At 37.1% G+C, this 20,767-nt stretch overlaps 1 protein-coding gene across 6 annotated transcripts in view; it reads left to right on the top strand.

Annotated features, from left to right (window-relative positions):
- Positions 1-20,767, top strand: part of GABRA2 (gamma-aminobutyric acid type A receptor subunit alpha2) — a 120,645-nt gene that overhangs the window by 75,313 nt on the left and 24,565 nt on the right. For all 6 annotated transcript variants that reach the window (XM_036072263.2, XM_036072260.2, XM_036072258.2 and 3 more), the window contains 2 exons: positions 861-1,004; positions 2,026-2,178. In XM_036072263.2, coding sequence (XP_035928156.1) covers positions 861-1,004; positions 2,026-2,178 — 297 coding nt within the window. The remainder of the gene's footprint in view (positions 1-860; positions 1,005-2,025; positions 2,179-20,767) is intronic.

The raw sequence follows: 20,767 nt of genomic DNA, 5'->3' as shown, positions 1-20,767 counted from the left end.
GCCTGCCCTCCAGGGCTAGAATGATCTAACTTCTGCTAAGTTCTACATCTTTGGCCAGATAAATCAGAACGTTATACCTGGTCTGTATGTGTTTTGTCTCCTGTCAGTCCATAACTGGGATACTGTGAAAGTATAGTCCAGTGAAGTCTGTGTGCATTAATTTTAAAACGAACATGTTTTAAGGAGTATTTATGTCTTGATGAAACTATAGCATTCTGATTTATTTTACATGTTCTGCAATAATTAGTTCTCATTCTTATAATGGAATGCATTGTATCATGATAGCTGTCATTTAATTCTTAACTAGGTGAAGTTTTTGAAGAAAAACTTACAAAATGAACTACAAAAATAGTACTTAAAATAAATACAATGCATTTCATCAGTATTCTCATATGATAATAAGTTACTTTTATGTCCAGAGAGTGTTATCATTTTGAATTATAAATGTTATTTCATGAATGATTGCTATTTCCAAATAAACCATTTAAGTGGGCTTTAGGCGTTTATAACCTGTGTACTACAATGTCTTCATCTACTACCTTGGAACTATGGAGGACGTTTTAACCATCTCAGGGCCCAGTGATTTTTGCAGACTCCGAAGCGAAATTTTCTGTTCACTTCTCAAAGTAGTTGCAACGGAAATACTCTACGGTCATGATTTTCTCTCTTGGTCCACTTCACACTCTTCATATTGAAAATTGCAGATTTCAAAGATATTTTTTACTCTACAAAATAATGATCTGTAAATATCAATTTTTATAATAAATAGTGATTCTATGCAATATATAACCTTTGATGTTGCAATTTATTGATGGTTCTTACTAAAGTGCTTGAGTTTTTTTTTTCCTGACTTCCTACAGATGCATATACAACGTCAGAGGTCACTTATATTTGGACTTATAATGCATCTGATTCAGTACAAGTTGCTCCCGATGGTTCCAGGTTAAATCAGTATGATCTGCTGGGCCAATCAATTGGAAAGGAAACAATTAAATCCAGTACAGGTTAGTAAAATGATTCTTAAACTAGTTTCTAAGAAAATTGGTGGGTTGAAGTCACTGAAATATGTTAGTTTGCTTAAAAAGTTTTGTTCTTGGGGTCCAAGAACTAGCAGCATAGATTGTAGGAGCTTTTTACATATTTACAGTGTCAGACCTGACCCTTTACTAAGTCAAAATCTGCATTTTAACAAGATTCCAAGGAGGTTTGCAGAAAGTTTGAGAAACACTGGTCTAAAATATACTGTCAATTCAAAAATGTGTGACTTTGCAGACAAGCCAATTTTATCTTCAAACACTGTCACAGTTTTCCTAGTTTTCTAATTCTTTTCCTCCTATTCTGGATAATTTGTGACTATTCAACTCTTGATTTTTGGATCATTACTACTGGCCTGTGTGGGAAAGCTGATGCCCTTTCTAAGGGCCACAGCCGCCATGTTGAACTAATGAGTTTACCTCTGGCAGATGTAACCCCAGATAGCAGAAAGGAAAGTAACTCTTAGGATCGGATAGAAATGACGGCAGTAAATTAGAGTCGACATACAACATTGAGAGATTCAGAATTGGTGACAGGGTCAAAGGCGGAAAATTTGGGCCAAAAGCCTGACCCAATCTTAGAGATGTGGCCAGAGACTGACACTTTGAAGAGCCAGAGAGTTAGAACAATCAAAGCAGAGACCTGAAATTGGTACCAGTAGGGATGAGAGACCTGAGCAAGTAAGATAATTCATGGTCAGAGAGCGTTGTGAATCCTGTATCTCCTTGGTCAGTAGGCATGACCTGGAGAGAAAAACAAATGTTGTACCTTGGACATGTAGTGCAAGTTTCTTGGTAATATTAAAATTCTCTTTTAAATATTCTTGCTATGTTAAAAAGGCATTTAAAGGCTTATACATTTCATGTTGTATATGTGATAATTTTTTTTTTTTTAAATCAGGGACTGTTCCTTCTCAAATCTGTTCCATTTCTAAAATGTTCAAACTATTGACTATTACAGTTCCTTAAGCTTCTTAAATTTTTCTTCTAGGTGAATATACCGTAATGACAGCTCATTTCCACTTGAAAAGAAAAATTGGGTATTTTGTGATTCAGACATATCTGCCTTGCATCATGACTGTCATTCTCTCCCAAGTGTCATTCTGGCTTAACAGAGAATCTGTGCCTGCAAGAACTGTGTTCGGTGAGTGAATAGCTACACACTCTCTTGTGTAGCACATTATGTTTTGTAGCATACTTTCAAAAGCATTCTCTCTCTTGATACTCACACCACTAATTTGTGGTGTGTGGGGCAGGGCATATTGGCTCCACCTTATAGATGAGGAAGCTGAGGCTCAGAGAGGCAAAATACAGAGTCAGTGCCACATTATTAATAAGAGATATAAACACTACTCAGATCTTCTGGAAATACATTCAGTCTTCTTTCTGTTTTGCTCCTCTTTTCATTTTGCTTTCCATCATTTGTCTTCATGCTAGTATAAGGAGAATATTCTTAGAGGTCTTGAGTTGGAGCATAAAAGTACCATATTTCTAGACTTTCCATGGTTTTTTTTTGCTTTGTTTTGTTTTTAGATGGACAAAGATGATATTTGTATTTTAGGTTAGAGAGAGAAAGGGAAGAAGAGAAAGAGACCCCTCATTCACTAGCACTAGTGTGTTTAATAACAAAGTTAATTCTCTTGATTCAAACCATGCAGGGGGAGGGATTCAGCTTTTCAGCTTCTTCCTCAGCCCCTCCCCCCTCCCCCCCCCCCCGCTCTCTCTCATGCACTCTCTCTCATAAATAAATAAAATCTTAAAAAAAAAATAAACCATGCAGGGGAATGACTGCATTTCAGATGAATGGACTAGGCTGAGCACATTTTGTGCAAAGCAGATTGTCTTTTTGTGTTTGGTACCCTCATTCATTTAGGTGAGTTTTATTGAGAATCCAGTCTGTTGGATATTGCACCAAGCCCTAGAGCTCAAATACATGTAAAATATAGTCCTTACATTCAAGAAGTTAAGTATAGTGGAGGGCAACAGAATAGGCAGAAAAGATAATGGCAACACAGATTAATGGGTTATACAAGAGGTACATACAAGTTGTTACAAGATAACAAGAGAACTGATTAAGTAGCTTAGTTAACATTTGAGCTAAGTCTCTTTCTTTTAAGTTTTTTTTTTTTATTTTAATTCCAGTGTATTCAACATACAGTGTTATTAGTTTCAGGTATACAATATAGTGATTTAACAATTCTATACATTACTCAGTGATCATCATGATAAGTGTCCTCTTAATCCCCTTCACCTATTTCACCCCACACCCACCCAACTCCCCTCTGAAATGCTTTATTTTAAATGAGTAACTTCAGTTAAAGTTATTGGGCTAAGGCTTGAAGGATGAGTGGGAGTTTCTCAGACAGATGAGATGGGGTAAAAATCCTAGCCTAAAGAATCGATTGTGCAATAACATCAAAGGATGAAAGCACTTAGTGTGTTCAGGACAGTGAGCTGTTTCACTGTCAGTGTAGATACATTAGACAGAATCATAGTTTGAGGCCTAGATGAGAACGGCCTTGTAAGCCATGCTAATACAGTGTACCTTTATCTTATAGGCTATAGCAACCCATTTTAGTATTCTGAAGGCATAAATATGTAAAACTTTTCTAACAATGCCTGCCATTTAATACATGCTGTATAACATTTCCACTGAAAACTAGCAAATTTTGCTGAGAGAAATTAAAGAATACCTAGTTAAATACCTAATTAAAAACCTAATTAAATGGGAAAGACATCCCATGTTCATGGATTAGAAAACAGTACTATTAAAATGGGAATAATCCCGGAAGAGATCTATAGATTCAATTCGGTACCTGTCAAAAGTCCAGTGGCCTTTTTTCGCAGAAATGGAAAAATCCAACCCTCAAATTCATATGGAATTATAAGAGGCTCCAAATAGTCAAAACAATATTGATAAAGAAAAACAAAGTTGGTGACTTCATGCTTCCCAGTTTCAAAACTTAGTACATTACTTACTACGTTAATCAAAACAGTGTGGTAGTGTGATAAGGATAGGCATATAGATCAATAGAATAAAATCAGGATAGAAACAAAATCAAACATTCATGGTGAATTGATTTTCATCAAATGTGTTAACATTTTATGGGATTTTCAGCAAGGATACCAGCAGCTTGATGATCACCACCTTCAAAGGAATTAAGTTGGACTTCTACCTCACTCCAGATATAGCGGTGAACACAAATGGATACAAAACTTTAATATAAAATCTAAAACTGTAAAGCTGTTAGGAGAAAACATATGATAAATCTTTACCATCTTAGATCTAGCAATGGATTCTTAGATTTGACACCAAAAGCATGAGTAACAATGAAAAAATAAATAAATTGGATTTCATTAAAATTAAAAACTGTAGTGCCTCAAGGAACATTATCAAAAATGTGAAAAGACAACCTACATACGGGAGAAAATATTTGCAAATTGTATACCTGATAAGGATTTAATATCCTGACTAAATAAAGAATTCTTAAAACTCAAAAACAAAAAACCAAAAGCTAGATTTAAAAAATGGGCAAAGAACTTGAATAGACTTTTTTCTAAAGAAAGTATACAAATGGCATACAAGCACGTAAAATGATATGAAACAACATTGGACATTAAAAAAACATAAATAAGGGGCACCTGTGTGGCTCAGATGGTTAAGCGTCTGCCTTCGGCTCAGGTCATGATCCCAGGGTCCTGGGATCGAGCCCCACATCGAGCTCACTGCTTGGCGGGGAGCCTGCTTCTCCCTCTCCCTCTACTGTTCCCCCTGCTTGTGCTCTCTCACTCTCTCTATCAAATAAATAAATAAAATCTTTAAAAAAAAACCACAAATAAAAACCACAATAAAATACATTTCACACACACTGGGATGGCTCTAATAATAATAATAAAATAAAACAAAAGACAAGAAATAAGTGTTGGTGAGGATGTGGAGAAATAGAAACCCTTATATATTGCTGGTGGGAATGTAAAATGATGCAACCTCCGGGGACAGCAGTTTGGCTGTTCCTTGAAAAGTTAAACATAGAATTAATTCCCATATGACCCACCAATTCCGCCTTGAGGTATATATCCAAGATTAGTGAAAATATATGTTCACATGGAAACTTGTACACAAATGTTTATAGTAGCATTATTCGTAATAGTCAAAAAGTAGAAACAATCTAGATTTCCTCCAGTAGATGAATGGATAACCAAAATGTGCTTTATATTTACAATAGGATATTATTCACCCATAAAAGTGAATAAGTACTAATAGCATGCCCCAATGTGGATGAACTTCAAAAACATCATGTTAAGTAAAAGAAGGTGGACACAAAAAGTCACATATTGTATGATTCCTTTCATAAGAATTATCCAGAACAGGCAAATCCATAAAGACAGACAACAGTTTAGTGGTTGCTAATAGATGGAGGCAGGGGAAATGGGGAGCCGTTACTTAATAAGAACAGGATGTTCTTCTAGGGTGATGAAAAAGTTTGAAACTAGAGAGAGGTGGTGTTTGGCAGAGCCTTGTGAATGAATAAATGCCACTGAATTGTACCCTTTAAAATGGTTAATTGTATACTTATGGATTTCACCTCAGTGAAATAATTTTAAAAAGTCATGAGTTGGAAAAAAAAAAAAAAGCAAGGAATGAGTGCATCAGACCTTTCCCAGGATTTAGACTCAGAAGTATCTTTTCAGATATCTACTTCAAAAATTACAAATTTTTTAATCAAAAACCAAAAAAAAAAAAAAATGATGTGGGCCAAAAATAAGAGAAAATTTCCATTTAGATGGTTTAAACAATAAAATTGCATGATTTTCAGAGCACAAATAATACAGAAGAAAATTTTTAGGAACAAATTATACAATTGATGTTGAATTGATATTCCAGAAAGATCTAAATTTATATGTAAATATATAACAAGTCCGATAAAATAAAATAATGAAGTATTTAATAAAGGTTGTGAAGAAAATAAAATATTGAGGCAAATAAAGACAGAAATTTCATAATATAAATCACATAGATGCATGTGTTAAAAGAGGCCAATAGTAGTCTACCTAAACACAGAGGAGAGATAAATAGATGAATAGATATTTAACTTTGAATGAATAGAATGTGTTAGTGTCAGGGTTGCTAAGTTGTACTATACCAAATGTACAAAAGTTTTTAAAGATTTGTTATAAAAGTAACATATATAAAATTAAAAATCCAGGCTATATTTGAATGTGTAAATTTTATATGAATTATTTACAATACAGGTGTAAGGATCCGAAAGTCAGATTTTCATATTGATTGAAACCAGTAGGTGGTAAGAGCATTTTTAGTATTATCTCTACCAGTTATTCTGTGTAAAGTTTGTAATAAATACAATTCTGTGTGAGTGTGTGTGTGTGTGTGCATGTGTGTGTGTGTGTGTGTGTGTGTGTGAAACAAAAATCTTACATCTTGCCTGGAATGGGCCTTGAAAGCTGCCCATCCATTCTACTCCACACCCTCATCGCATCTTTCACTGTTTTCTGCCTCTTTTTGATTTGAACATCATCATCTGACTGATACACAGCAGTTACCTCAGCCAAATTTCTACCCTCTTCAGATTTCTCTCTCTGAATTCATAGTCAGGTTTACAAGCTAGTGAGAGATCATTAAATCATCTGTCCTCCTCATGCTTGTAAAGCTTTCTGTGGAACGACTACAGTTAAGAAATTAATATGCCCCGAGAGACAGATGTCAAATTTTTCAACCTTTGAGATCTGGTTTCATGCTGTGAACAGAATAAGAAAGCAGAGGAAAAGAGATGGTAGGCATAGGACTTGAAATTACAATGCACATCCCTTGATATCAGAGACTTTGTTCCATTATATTGGGTTTTATCTATTCAATTTTTTGTATATTGCATTTATTTTGTGGCTGAGGAGCCTTCTTGATTTTTTTCAAAGATCTTTCTTTGAAGGGACTGCCTGTGTATCTTGTGATGATAAAAGCCTCCTTTGGCTTTCTCTGGGTGTGTATGACCAATTCATTGAACACTAACAAAATATTTATTGAGCATCTATTTTTTAGCACTGTTGTAGATGTTTGGGGTAAGTCCCTAAATAAAAACTGAATAAAACTGTCTTAATGATGAGGTAATTGCCCTCTGTTGTCAATAGTATAAGAAAGCACTTGGGAAACTTTTACCCTTATACCTCGGGTTTTGTGCTTTCAAAACTCCTGTGAGCAGATGGTGCATTTGCAATATACCAACCTCATTTTGTGTTTGTATAAACATATATATTCCCTCATTTTGTGAAATTGGCCCTGGTTCTTTTAGTTGATTAACAATATTCAGCACTTCATATAAATGAGAAATAATCATAAGGAATTTGCCAATTATTATCTCCATATTTGAATCCAAATCATTTTTCAAAATGTATGGATAAGTTTATGAATATATGATTAAGTTTATATATGAACACGTGAATATATGAATAAGCTTATGTGTAAGAAGTATGTATTGGTATTTTTGTCTTAATATTATATTCAGTATGGAATAGAGAATTTTAGCTATTTAGAACTAAAATCAGGGGTGCCTGGGTGTCTCAGTTGGTTAAGCATCTGCCTTTGGCTCAGGTCATAATCTTGGGGTCCTGGGATCAAGCCCTGTGTTAGGCTCCCTGCTCAGTGGGAGCCCGCTTCTCCCTCTCCTTCTGTCCCTCCCCCATGCTTGTGCTCTCTCTCTCTCTCTTAAATAAATAAAATCTTTTTTTTAAAAAACTAAAATCAAATAACAAATATCTGTTAGGGTTTAGGTTTATCAGGTAAAAGAGTACAGGAAGTTCAAATGCTTTTTATTTCATGCATCGTTCATGGCATATGCAAGGGCCTTAGCTATTTATCTTATATGAATTTTGGAATAATTAAAATCCCAAAAGGGGTATGTTTTGATTGCTCATTTTTCTTCTTAGTTCTATAGATTTCCACTCTTAAGTTTGACTGTTTATATCAGGGAATCCCAAACATAGTGGCTTGAATATATGAAGTTTTTTTTCCATGTGAAAGAAATCCACAAGTAGATGGTCCAAGACTAGTGTGGCAAAACTATGGGTATCAGGGACTCAGTCTCTGTCTTTCTTCTTTGATATCCTTAGCATGGAGTTTTGCTTCATAGGCTCAAAAGGCTGTTGGTGCTCCAGCTATCACATTCATATCCAGGAAACAGGAAGGAATAAACAAAAATGTCAAAAGACCTCTTCCAGCTTTCTGTTTGCCATTAATAAGCTTTCCCAGAAGTCCCTCCCAATAATTTATTTATATATCATTAGTCCAACTTGGTCTGATAACTGAGACTCTGAAAAATTGCCATCTGGAATAAATTCAGTATTCTAATATTATAGATGAACTAAATATTGGATTGGTAGTTCGTGGGTTCTGCTACCATAAGAAAACAATAGTTGTTTGCTATAAAGGCTATAAAATTAAGAACACATATTCTGGAACCACAGTATCCTCGTTCAAAATCTGGCTCTGCTATTAATCAGTTAGTTCACTCTTGGTAAGGTTTTTTTAACCTCTTTGCACCTTAGTTTCACCCTTCGTAAAATTGGGATGATAATATCTCCCTCATGAGGTAATCTATGGAATAACCACACACACACACACACACACACACACACACACACACACCCCACTTAGAACAGTTCTGGCACATAGTACTATGTAATTACTTGTTATTATTGTTATTATTTATCACCTACTACTAAATTTTCTCTTTCTTGTCAAGATATACATTAAGGCCGGTCAGATCTTGTTTTAGTTTGAGTAGCAGTAATCTCTTCCCAAGGTGGCATATTTCAAGAGTCTTGAACTCTATAAACCTCTGGGGAAGACAGATCTGGGCAGGAATCCAGCTTCTTTGACATATTAGTGTTTGGTTTGTTTGAAGGGAATTCAGAATCTTTCTATTCCTTTATTTAAGTGTAATATGTCAGTGTATGTTCCAAGTCAAGCTGGCTTGCACCTCCTTGTTAACTTCATTCTTAATTAACCATGAGCTTGTATAGGTGTAGACAAGAAACACATCTTAGATGTGCATCCCATCTCAAAGTCCCATAATTGAGTCTTATTGGTTAGACAGGTTCACATTCTCATCCCTGATGCAACTTTCATGGCCATGCACACAATTATTAGCAAGGCCACTCCTTGGGTCAATGGGTATTGTCAGATCCACTACACAAATGGAGAAGGAGTAGTTCCTAAAGGAAAGAAGAATTGCAGGCTTCTATTAGAAGGAAGTAATTCCTCGCACATCCTTACTCTGCTCTTTGTATCTCATTTATATCTCATTTAGCTCTGTGATGATGACCTTGATTTCTACTTCACTGAGAAAACTGAAGCAACGAGAATGAACCTCCCTAGAATCCTGTAGCCTCATCTATTCAAGCATCTACACTCTCAAACTCTGCTTGACTGCATTTCTATATGATGCTGACCCTTCCACCTGTGCACTAGGATACATCTCTTCTCAGCTGCTTTAAGGACATCATTCCAACAATCCTCTCCATTCTCTCTAATGTCAGCAGTGTCTGCTATCATTAATCATCCTAACAGGAAAACAAATATGGTGTTATTTACCCAATCCTCAAATCAAATTCCCATGACTCTACTAAACCCCTGGCTTCCATCTCATTTGGTTGCTCTCCTTTTCAGTAGTTTGACTTGGAAGAGTTATGTTTATTTACTGTCCTCAAGTTTTCTTCTCCTCTGATCTCTCAAACCTACTCAAATCAAGCTTTTGTCCCCATTGCTCCACCAAAACTACTCCTGTTGAGGTCCTTGTCATTGCTAATCCAGTGGCTGATTCTCAGGTCAGTGTACTTGATCTAATAGCAGCCTTTGACAGGGTAGTTTCCTCCCACTAAATGAGAAGACATTTGTTGGAAAGAATTCCTGCATTTGGTTTCCAAGATAGCCACATACTCTTGATGTATCCCTTACTTTTCATGCCTTCCTAGTCTCCTTTGCAGGTCCATACTCTTTCCCAGACCACTTAAATATCGGAGGGCTCCAGGCTCAATATTCAGTCATTCTCTTCTCTGTATTTTCTACTTTGGTGACCTCATCCTTTATCATGGCATACTACAATTTTCATGTGATAATTACCAAATTTATAGCTTCTGTCCAGACCTCTTCCCTTTAGACATCTTCATCCAATGGTCTTTCTTACTTCTCCACTTGGATTTCCAGTATACATCTCAAACTCACTATGCACAAAATTGAAATTTCAATCCTCTCCTCAAAACCGGTGACCTTGCTTATACCCTAGACCGAACCACCATCATTTCTCTCCTTGATCACTGAATGTCTTAGTCTGCATGGGATGTCATGACATAATACCACAGACTGGGAGGTTCAAACAACAGAAATGTATTTTCTCACAGTTCTAGAGGCTAAAGATCCGGGATCAAGGCCCAGCAGGGTTGGGTTTTGCTGAGAGCTTTCTTCCTGGCTTATAGATGGCTACCTTCTTATTATGTCCTCACCTGGCCTTCTTTGGTGTATGCACATGGGATTGAAGCAGGAAGATAAAGAGAGGGAGAGAGCTCTCTGGTGTGTCTTATTATAAGGACACTAATCCTATTCAATCTTATTGAATCAGGACCCCATCCTTACAGCCTCAGTTAATTTTAATTACTTCCTTAGAGACTCCATCTCTAAATACAGCCACACTAAGGATTAAGGCTTTAACATATGATTTTTGGAGGGATGTAAACATTCAATCCTTAACACTGCACTAGACTTTTTACTGTTTCTTGCTTCCACACTTGTGGGACTTTGTTCCCAACATGGTAGCTATTGGGATACTTTCAAAATGTAAGTCAGATCATGTCATACCTTTTCTCTAAACCCGTTGGCTCACCATTATACTCAGAGTAAAAATGAAAGGCCCTTCAGAGGTCAAGAAGTCCTACTGCAGTATGAACTCCCTCTACCTCCAACCTCTACTTCTGCTACCCTTCCTGTCTCTTACCCTTCCCCTAACATCCACACTGGCCTCTTCCTTATGAACATGGTAGTCATTCACTTATGCACTTTGTCTCTTCTCTCTGCCTGGGCCTCTTTTTTCCCCAGATACCTGTGTGGCTCATTCCTTCCATTTCCTTAAGGATTTTCTAAACTCTCATTTTTTCAAAGACTACCTAACAGTCTAACTTAAAATTGTTAACTGCTTCCCAATCCTTTTTCTGTTCCCCAGCCTACTCTAATTTTGTCTTCATTGCACATATCATCTTTGAATATGTTATAGAAAAATATTTTTTACATAATTTGTCTCCCCCTCTAGAATTTAAATTTCAGGAGTGTGGTTATTTTTGCTTCTTTTTTTAAAGTGATATAAAATAAGTAAGTTAAACTGAGATAATAAGTAAACGCAAATTTTTTTAGAATAGGTAAATGATAGATAAATAGGTACTAACATACATTTGTGAATTCAAAAGAGGTAGATTGGCAAAAGCAAAATCATATAAACTAAAAGGTAGTTCTCTAATTCTTTAAATTTGGAAGTCAGAGGACTATTTCCAAAAGAAGTTTGAATGACTATTGGTAAAAAAAAATAAATCCAATGAAAATTATCCATTGCAATTGGCTAGCGAACTGTGTTTAGAAGGAACACAGTGCAGAGGGCTGCAATCATTCTGACATTAATTGTAAGATCAGGGGATTTCCAAAACTACCCTCAGGTTTGATAATTCCCTGGAACTTACAGAATATACTGAAAGCTGTTACACTCACAGTTATGGTTTATTACAGGGAAGAGATACAGACTAAAATCAGCCAGGGGAAGAAGGACATAGAATGCAGGCAAAGTTCAGATGCAGCACTTCCATTATCCTGTTCACATAGAGCCATGGACAACATTACTTTCCTGGCATTGATATGTGACAATACATACAGAGCATTGCTCACCAGGAAGGCTTACCTGCACCTTGGTGTCCAGAGTCTCTGCTGGGGCTCTGTCACAGGGGCATGATTGACTGGTCTTGTGGCCATCTGTTTCCAGCTGCTTAGGAGGATAAGCTGATTTGGCCTGCTTTAACAAACAAACAAACAAACAAACAAAAACCCACAAAAAAAAAAACAACACAAAACAAAAAAACTCAAAAACACCCTAAATCTAGTTGTTGCTGGCTGGCCCATAGCTCCCAGGCAAACTAAGCCACTCCTCTCAGGTGTATCATTCCAAGGCTTCGAGATTATCTCCCAGAAGCTGAGGGCAAAGGCCAGACCTCTCTCGGTAAGGTTAAAATTTTTATTAAACATACAGTATACATTATGAAACCAAATGTTAAATATCTAATTATTAAATTGTCATTTTGAGTTATCAATATATCTGCTTAATTCACATCTCTCATTTTCTCCCTCTCTTCCCACATTCTTACCTTCCCTTTATCCTGTTTCCTTCATATTGTCGAATTCTCTCAACATTTACTCCTACTGTGCCGTATTCCTTTCCCCTCACCAGCATGTCCAACAAGTCATTTAATATTAGAAACATCTTGTTTACAGTGGGATTGGTGAGTGAAAAACATGCTTCTTCATTTAGTTCTAGAAAGCAATACACAGAATGGGCTCTGTGCACCTGGTATATGAAACACAGCTGCACACGGAAGGTGGTCATAGAATTGGTACATAAGAAGAACATTCCACTAAAACTTTGAGAGACCAGTCATCTGTCGGGCAGAAAATTCCCTAATAATGAGGGGGTTGTCGCTTAATAAAGAGAATCATGATCTGAAGTAGACAAGATCTGAATATAAACTTTTTTTCCTTAATAATAAAGCAGCTAACACTGTTGAGTGTTCACTGCATGTCTGAAAAAAAGTATTGCATCAGGAACAAAGAGAGCTTCTGTCAGGTCCTGTCTCCACTTCTAGATTAAGCAAGTGTGGAGCCTTTTTAAACATGATTGTCTCCACTGTAAATGGATGTAAAATGTGTGCCAGCTACCTCATCAAGGTGCTGAGAGGATCCATAAAACAGCATGTGCACAGGGCTTATTAAATCTTAGAGTACACATAGACTTTCATTGTATACTTTATATATTCAACAAACAGCAAGTTTGAGTATTTCCTGAGAACCAAGGATACTGTAGGATAGTCTCCGAATCCAAGTGATGTGTGTGTGTGTTTCTTTCTTGAATTCAAATTCCTTTAGCCAGAGCTTATAATCTCCAGTTCTACCACGTTTCAGCTACTTCCCATATTCGTATACAAAACCATTCTCTGAACCAGCTGCTGAATACCATAGGGTTACATAGGACATAAAAGATGATAGATTTTATATATAGAATCTATCTTCTATTGTCATAATATATGTATATATAATTGTGGGCACATATTTATATGTATAGATGCTAATAGTTTTCATTTTTTAAAAAATCAGAAAATTTGGTGAAACAGGGACTCCGTATTCTTGCATGACAACACGGAAGTAGAACTGAGTATCAACAGCCCCTTCGGACGCGCAGTCTCTAGTCTGCCACAACCCCTGCCATTCCCTGTTGCCCACCTTACCTGTGTATTTTCCCCACCTAGTCCCTGTGGACACTGGAATTTGCAGCCTATGATCAAGGCATGAAGAGATAGGAAAGAGTATTCCACAAGAACTGGACAAAAATCAAAAGCAAGGCGAAAGAAAGTTGAACTCACAGAAACAGAGTAGAATGGTGGCTGCCAGGGGCTGGTGGGTGAGGGGAATCGGAAGAAGCTGGTAAAAGGGCATAAACTTTCAGTTATAAGATGAATAAGGAATGAAGATCTAATGTGTGACATGGTAGCTGTGGTTGATACTACTGTATCGTATTGAAATTTGCTGCGAGACTAGAACTCAAGTGTTTTTACAAAAAGGGGGGGGAAGGTAAATATGTGAGGTGATGGGTGTATTAATTAACTCTCTGGCATGGATTCTTTTGCCATATAGATCAGTTTGTCACATGGTACACTTTAAATATGTTGCAAGTTTATTTGTCAATTGTACCTCAATAAAGCTGAAAAAAATTAATTAAAGAAAAAAGAGAGAGAAAATCAGAAAATCTCTTGGGCCAGCCTTGGAAGGAAACATAGATGCTTTTAATTGTAAAATAGCGAGAAGGTGGCACCGGGAGTAGAACGCCTGGGTGGTAGCAGGACGTGAAACCAAGTAATGGAAAGCGGGTGCAGGGCATGCACAGTCTCTGCAAAACGCGTTCCAGATCGCTGCCTTCCACAAGGCTCGGGCTGCGGAGTGCTGACGGGAGACACACCTGGCATTCCAGAATTGACTTTGGCACAAGGTAGCACATGCTAATCAGCAAGCTGCCGGCCCACCAGCCACCCTCCTTCCTGCTGTCAGAGACACATCCCAGTCAGCCGCTGCCAATTAGGAAAGTGACTGAGGCAAAATACATTAATAAACCATGGCAAGGAAAATTAGAAAGCCTTGCTAGTTCTACTCTGGAGGCAGATTTAGAAGCTGTTTCTCGGGATTCTAGGTGGCCTGGTTAAGCTTGATTGATGAGAATGAAGTATTAGTAAGGGCATGGGAAGAGAACTAAAAGTGTATGCTAGTGTTTTGTCTTTTTTTTTTTAATTTTTAGATTTTGTCCAGGATGTGCAAATATCACTTCAATACAGTTATAACCATTCAAGTCACGAGGGCAGGTTATCCAGTCCTATTTTCTACACTGAAATCTCACAATAATGAGAAAAAAATTATGTAATAGCATTTATTGAGCACCGTCTTGTTGGTCATATACTTTCAGGCACTTCAAATTTACTCATTATTTAATTCTAAAAACAAAACAAAACAAAACTCCAGTTAGGAAAGTTGATTATCCCCCCTTTTCAGACGAGAACATTGGAACCGGAAGGTATAAGCAACTATTTCATTATCAGACAGCAGGTCAGTAACAAAGAAAGAATTTGACCTTGCAGCTCTCTGACTCCAATGCTTTCGTGTGTTCTCCTGCACTGTTATGTTGTCAACCTACTTTCTCCTTCTTTTCCCTTCTTGTTTCAGAGCCTGAAGTTAGAAATATGCTGGATAACTGCTTCTTACACGGGTAATTTCTGTTTGAGAGTCAGGCTTATTAAAGATAGCTCAGAACTTGAGGGGAACATTCAGATTTGAATTTGCTAGTTAACTATTAGGATCAGCAGCTGCTTATTGAGGTATTCCAGATTCCTTGCCCTGAAGTTGATGCCATCTGATTATGGTACGGCAACTAATACATTAAATGCCTTTTCAAAGTTCAGTCTTTCCAGGTGTCATATTCTGCATTTTTAAGCAAAATTAACCCGGCTAATTCAGGTCTTTAAAAGTATAGCTTCTTAAAATAGCATCACCTTAGTCATTAGAAACTCCTGTTTAGTCTTAAGGGAAGAATTTGATTATTGCTTTTGACTGCAGTCTATAAAACCATTTCTCTATGATTTACTTTGTCTTGGAACTCATCTGTGAAAGTTTGATAACCTTATAGCGTATATGAGAGAGAATCCAGGTGTTTCAAGAGGAGGGTTTTTTTGTTTTGTTTTTTGTTGTTTTGTTTTATTTTTTTGTAAATATAATTTTTTTCTTCCCTTAAGCTTTGAAATAACAAAATGGAAAATAATGGCTTTTTTACTCTGATTATTTTACTGTTCATACAGGTTTAGGTCATTAAATATTTAGTTTCACTATAGCAAAATTTTGACTGCATATTTATTCTTAGGTTTTAAACTCTCAAAAAAATTAAAGCTATTATTTATTTTCAAATATCCTAGACTTTCAAGGAAATGATTTCCATTTGGGTGACTTTTTTGTGATAAAATATTTTTAATAATGCATTATTCATCACAAATAACATAATATCTCCCCTGTTAAATCACCTCAGGGAGCTATAAGAAATCACCAAAACTATTAACATCTGAACAGCCACCCTGCATTTTATGGCAATGCAATTACAAGACTGAAATAGTAAAAGGATTTGGTAACAATGGAGTTTATACAGGATAGTGTTTTATGTAGTCTCCTATTCTTTTATTGTCTTATTGTCATCATACTGAATATATTATTTTCTTTTAAACTCATGAAATCAGAATATTACTGTTTTAGTTCAAGCTGCTTCAACGAAGGACATAGACTGGGTGGCTTGTAGACAATAGAAATTTATTTCACACAGTTTTGGATTCTGGAAGTCTGAGATCAGGATGCCAGCATGGTGGGGTTCTGGTGAGGGCTCTCTTCTCAGTTGTGGATTTGTCAGCCTCTCATTTTTCCTCACGTGGCTGAAAGAGAGTTAGCTCTCTGGCCTCTTCTTATAAGGGCACTAATCCCACTCATAAGAGCTCCACCTTTATGACCAAATCACCTCCTAAAGGCTCTGTCTCCATCACATTGGGGATCAGATTTCAACATCAGAATTTGAGGGGAACACAGGACATGCAGTCCATAATAACTACTATGACCTTTAGCAGTGACACCAGAAAGGAATTTCTTGGGTAATGGAGTAGAGTTACAGGGATCCCAGAGTGATGCTCCTGGCAGGCTGTATTCAACTATTTTTAGATCTAGCCTTACTTTAATCCAGAACTTCCATCTCATTCCTGACATTATTTGAGCTTAGATGTGAACCATGCTAGGTTTCTCGGAAGTTACCTCTCAAATGTAATAGACAATGAATTATGGGTAGTTCTTACAAGAGATTGGTCTTAAGTCATAATGACACTAGTGAATCGATTTGATAGCAAAAGGTTATCAAGGGAGCTCAATCATATCCTTTTAGAAACCTAGGAATAGGGTAGTTAGTCATGAAGAAGATGATGGGTTTAACAAGACCAGCAATATGTGGATCCACTCTGAAAAGACTTGGGGCTTTCTTGGAACAATGGAAGGATGGAGGGCGATCCAGTTCAAAGCTTTCCTTTCTCTTCTCTTGTAAGTTACGTTAGGCTATTTCTCAAGGTGGGAAAGGAATAACTAAAATAAAATAGCCCGAGGCTTTCTAGGCATCCATTTAAGCAGTATAATCCCTGTGTCTTTTGATTTTACTTAAACCACCACTAGATGGGACTCTTGCATCCTTGGTTTGGATTCTTAGCTTCTTTATCCACACTTTGGGGGCCTAATAAACTCAGCAATAACAGGGAAGCTATAGCGCTCTTTATTTGACAGATTCTAAATGGCACATTTGCATATATCATTTAACATTCAAGCATATAAAATATATATTATAATTCCCATTTTAGAGAGAAAGTCACTGAGGCTGAGAGAGAGAAGGAAAGAGAGGGAAGGGAGAATTTAATATTTGTTGGGCAATTCTATGTGCTGGGCATATATGCTTGTACCATCCTCCCAACATCTGTAAAAACTATCATTTCCATCTGGCAGATGGGGGAGGTACGGAAGCTTAGCAAAGCCACCTAACTGCTGTGGCAGAAGCAGAATCCAAACCCTTGCCTGATTTTAGTGCACATTTGTCTGTGGATAGCCACTTCTCAAGCAATCTAAACACTTTAATGCATGATATAACTTTAAAGTTTATTAGGATATTAAGGGCTTCAGCAGTAGAATGCAAGGGTTAGATGCATGATGTTGGACATACATGTCTATGATACGGACATACAACTGACTACTGATAGATTAGGCCATATAATTTAGAGTATGCACTTTTGAGACACACTGCTAAGCTTGTATCCCACTTCTCCTACTTGATAAAAATATGATCTTCAGTAAGAGGCTCAACTCACTTGGCCTCAGTTTGCCCAACTGCAAATGAGGATGACAATAATACCTATAGTAGGCACTTCTCAGTGATGCTTTTTATTATCCAATCTGGAGTAATATAAGAATGTAAGACTTATGTGCCAAAGATGCTATCTTTACATCACATTTATATTACAATGTTCTGATTAAACCTCTGTTTTATTTTAAAACTTACTAGATTCTGAATTTGTATATTCCTTCCTATAGAACTATAAATATGGTCCATGACTGTTACTGTTAAATTTGTAAAATTTGGGCGCCTGGGTGGCTCAGTTGGTTAAGCGACTGCCTTCGGCTCAGGTCATGATCCTGGAGTCCCTGGATCGAGTTCCGCATCGGGCTCCCTGCTCGGCAGGGAGTCTGCTTTGCCCTCTGACCCTATCCCCTCTCATGTGCTCTCTCTCATTCTCTCTCTCTCAAATAAATAAATAAATAAATAATCTTTAAAAAAAAAAAATTTGTAAAATTTGTTTTTTCGGTGAACCAACAGATAATGTGTATTCACTGTTGCCAGAATCTGAGTTCACCGGCAGCATTTTATTATTTTTATTTTTCTTTCTTAAATATTTTGTCTATTTATTTGACAGAGAGAAAGAGAGAGGGGGGGAGCAAGCACAAGCAGGGGGAGCGGCGGAGGGAGAGGGACCAGCAGGCTCCCCACTGAGTAGGGAGCCTGACGCAGGGCTCGATCCTGGAACCCCGGGATCATGACCTGAGCCAAAGGCAGATGCTTAACTGACTGAGCCATCCAGATGCCCCTCAGTGGCAGCATTTTAAGAAAAGACACATGGCCACAAGCCCCTCAGAGTGTGGAGGAGTGAGACAGATGGGTAAATAAGTAAGTGTAGTAAAGGATCATGGGTGCCAAGAGAGAAATATGTTAAAATGAGGTAAGAGCAAAAAGAAGAAACCATTATATCTGAGGAAGAATCCTTCAGAGAGGTCCAAAGGGAAGAAGAATCAAGTCAAGTCTTGCAAATTAGCATTATGGAAAAGGACATATTCTAAGCAGAAGGTACATAATTATCAAAAGCAACATGAAGCATATGGAGAACAACCAATTATTGACCGGTATATCTTAAGCATGGGATTCATTTATTTGTGAGGATGGTTGGATAGATAGGGCCAGTTCATGTATAGCCTTACATCCCAAGCTAAGGTCATGGAAACTGCTTAAAAGGTATTTTAGCAAGGGAGTAAAATTGACATACTTGAGCTTAGGGTAGAGTATTATGAGGAATATTGGATAAATAGATTGAAATGGTATGAGTGATACAGGGTGATTGTTAAGAGATTATTGGCATCATCTACATGGGAAATAAAAGCATAAAATAAGACAATGAATATTGGTGGAAAAGGGAGTGATAGATTTGAGAGATACTAGGGAAGGCAAATATGCAGGACACAGTGAATCTGAAGGGGTGAGAAATGTAGTCATTACAGAACACACCTAGATTTCTAATTGAATGACTAAGTAAATGTAATGTTATTCCCTACAATAGAGAATTATGGAAGACATAATAGGTTTTGGTTCAGGTGTGAATGTTTAAAATTTGAGGTTTCTGTGGGATTCATCTCTGTCAGATTACTATAAAAGTTTTCTCTGGTCTCCCTGTACTTAGTCTTACCTTCCTCCATTCCATTCTATACAGTGCAGCAAGAGTGATCTTTCTAAAACTCAGTTTAGTTATGTAACCCTCTCCTGCATGAAACCTTTCTGTGACTCTACATTGTAGCCACTGACTGAAACTTTATAGATTTTTATTGAGTCCATGTAGAGATATTCAGGAGGTGGTCAGATATTTGGGACTGGAGCTTATGAGATATATCCTTGAAGATCTTCAGGGTCCATGGGAGAAGGTTAGGAAATGGGCAGAAATGATATACTGCTCAAGAGAGAGCAGTAACATAAGAAGAGTAGAAGAGCAATACGTTGCTTTGTGGACTATGAGCAATTCAGTGACCACTGGTGAAGGACAGCCTATGGAAAGAATGCAGGAAGAGTGGTTACAAGATGGAATGTGCATGGAATGCTAGTAGCTGTGCAATCTCTGCTGAGATGGGACCAGCTCTCTGGAAGTGGGACTGGGGACTGCCTTGAAGCTGCATTTGCCCAGCAAGCACATTGACATGGCTAGCAGTAGGCCCATGTCTGCATGTTTAGTTTAGTTTTATTTATCAGATAGTTTGGCCTGTTAGAGAGTCAATACAAAACACTCCTCTCTTCCTTTCCTAAATTCTCATCGGAAAATTTTTGGACTGTCACAGGCCTGCATCTGTCAGAGATGATTCTCTTTCAGTGAGTCACAGAATACTAGAAATTTTTATTCTAGTAGGGTACACCAAATCAAGACTACCATTCTTTGCCTCTCTTACTGCTAGTTGTAGTCGGATGACTAGTTCTTAAAGACCTAGGAGTAAAAATTAGGTGTATAATTTTCCCTTTGTGGCCTTCAGCTCAGAAACATGCCCCTAAAGTGAAAGGGTGTGGCTCTCCTCCCTTCCCATTCTGTTTGCTGCAATGCAGATCAAGTGTTGGCAAGCCCTCTCAAACCTCCAGAATATGGGCAATACCTTAAAAACAGCAGAGGAATAAGAAAGAGGAAGCCTAGGTCTTTGGTACCAGGGCTATCATGGCCTTGGATGTCTTATAACAAAATTGTCAAATGAAAGTTGGGGGCTTTCATTGTATTTTATCTGCTTTCCTACCTGCTCATTGCAGAGAATCGTCTTTGCCTGGTGTTTAGCTTAATACCTTTTCTAAGATTTAACTGTAACATTATATATATTTACATATATATTTTATATATCCACACTAAATATACTCTATATACTATATACACACTCTTACATATACAATATTTTGAATAGGGTTATTTAGCACATAAAATGTTTATATAAAACTCTTGCAATGGTCATACTTTGCTCTAATCTTAAATATTACACGGCATCCATTTCCCTAGTTATTGAATTCTAGAAAAAA

The sequence above is a fragment of the Halichoerus grypus genome, chromosome 3, assembly GCF_964656455.1.
Source record: "Halichoerus grypus chromosome 3, mHalGry1.hap1.1, whole genome shotgun sequence".
In the NCBI taxonomy this organism is placed as follows: Eukaryota; Metazoa; Chordata; class Mammalia; order Carnivora; family Phocidae; genus Halichoerus; species Halichoerus grypus.
The sequence above is the reverse complement of the archived record's forward strand: the minus strand, read 5'-3'. Positions and strand labels throughout refer to the sequence as shown.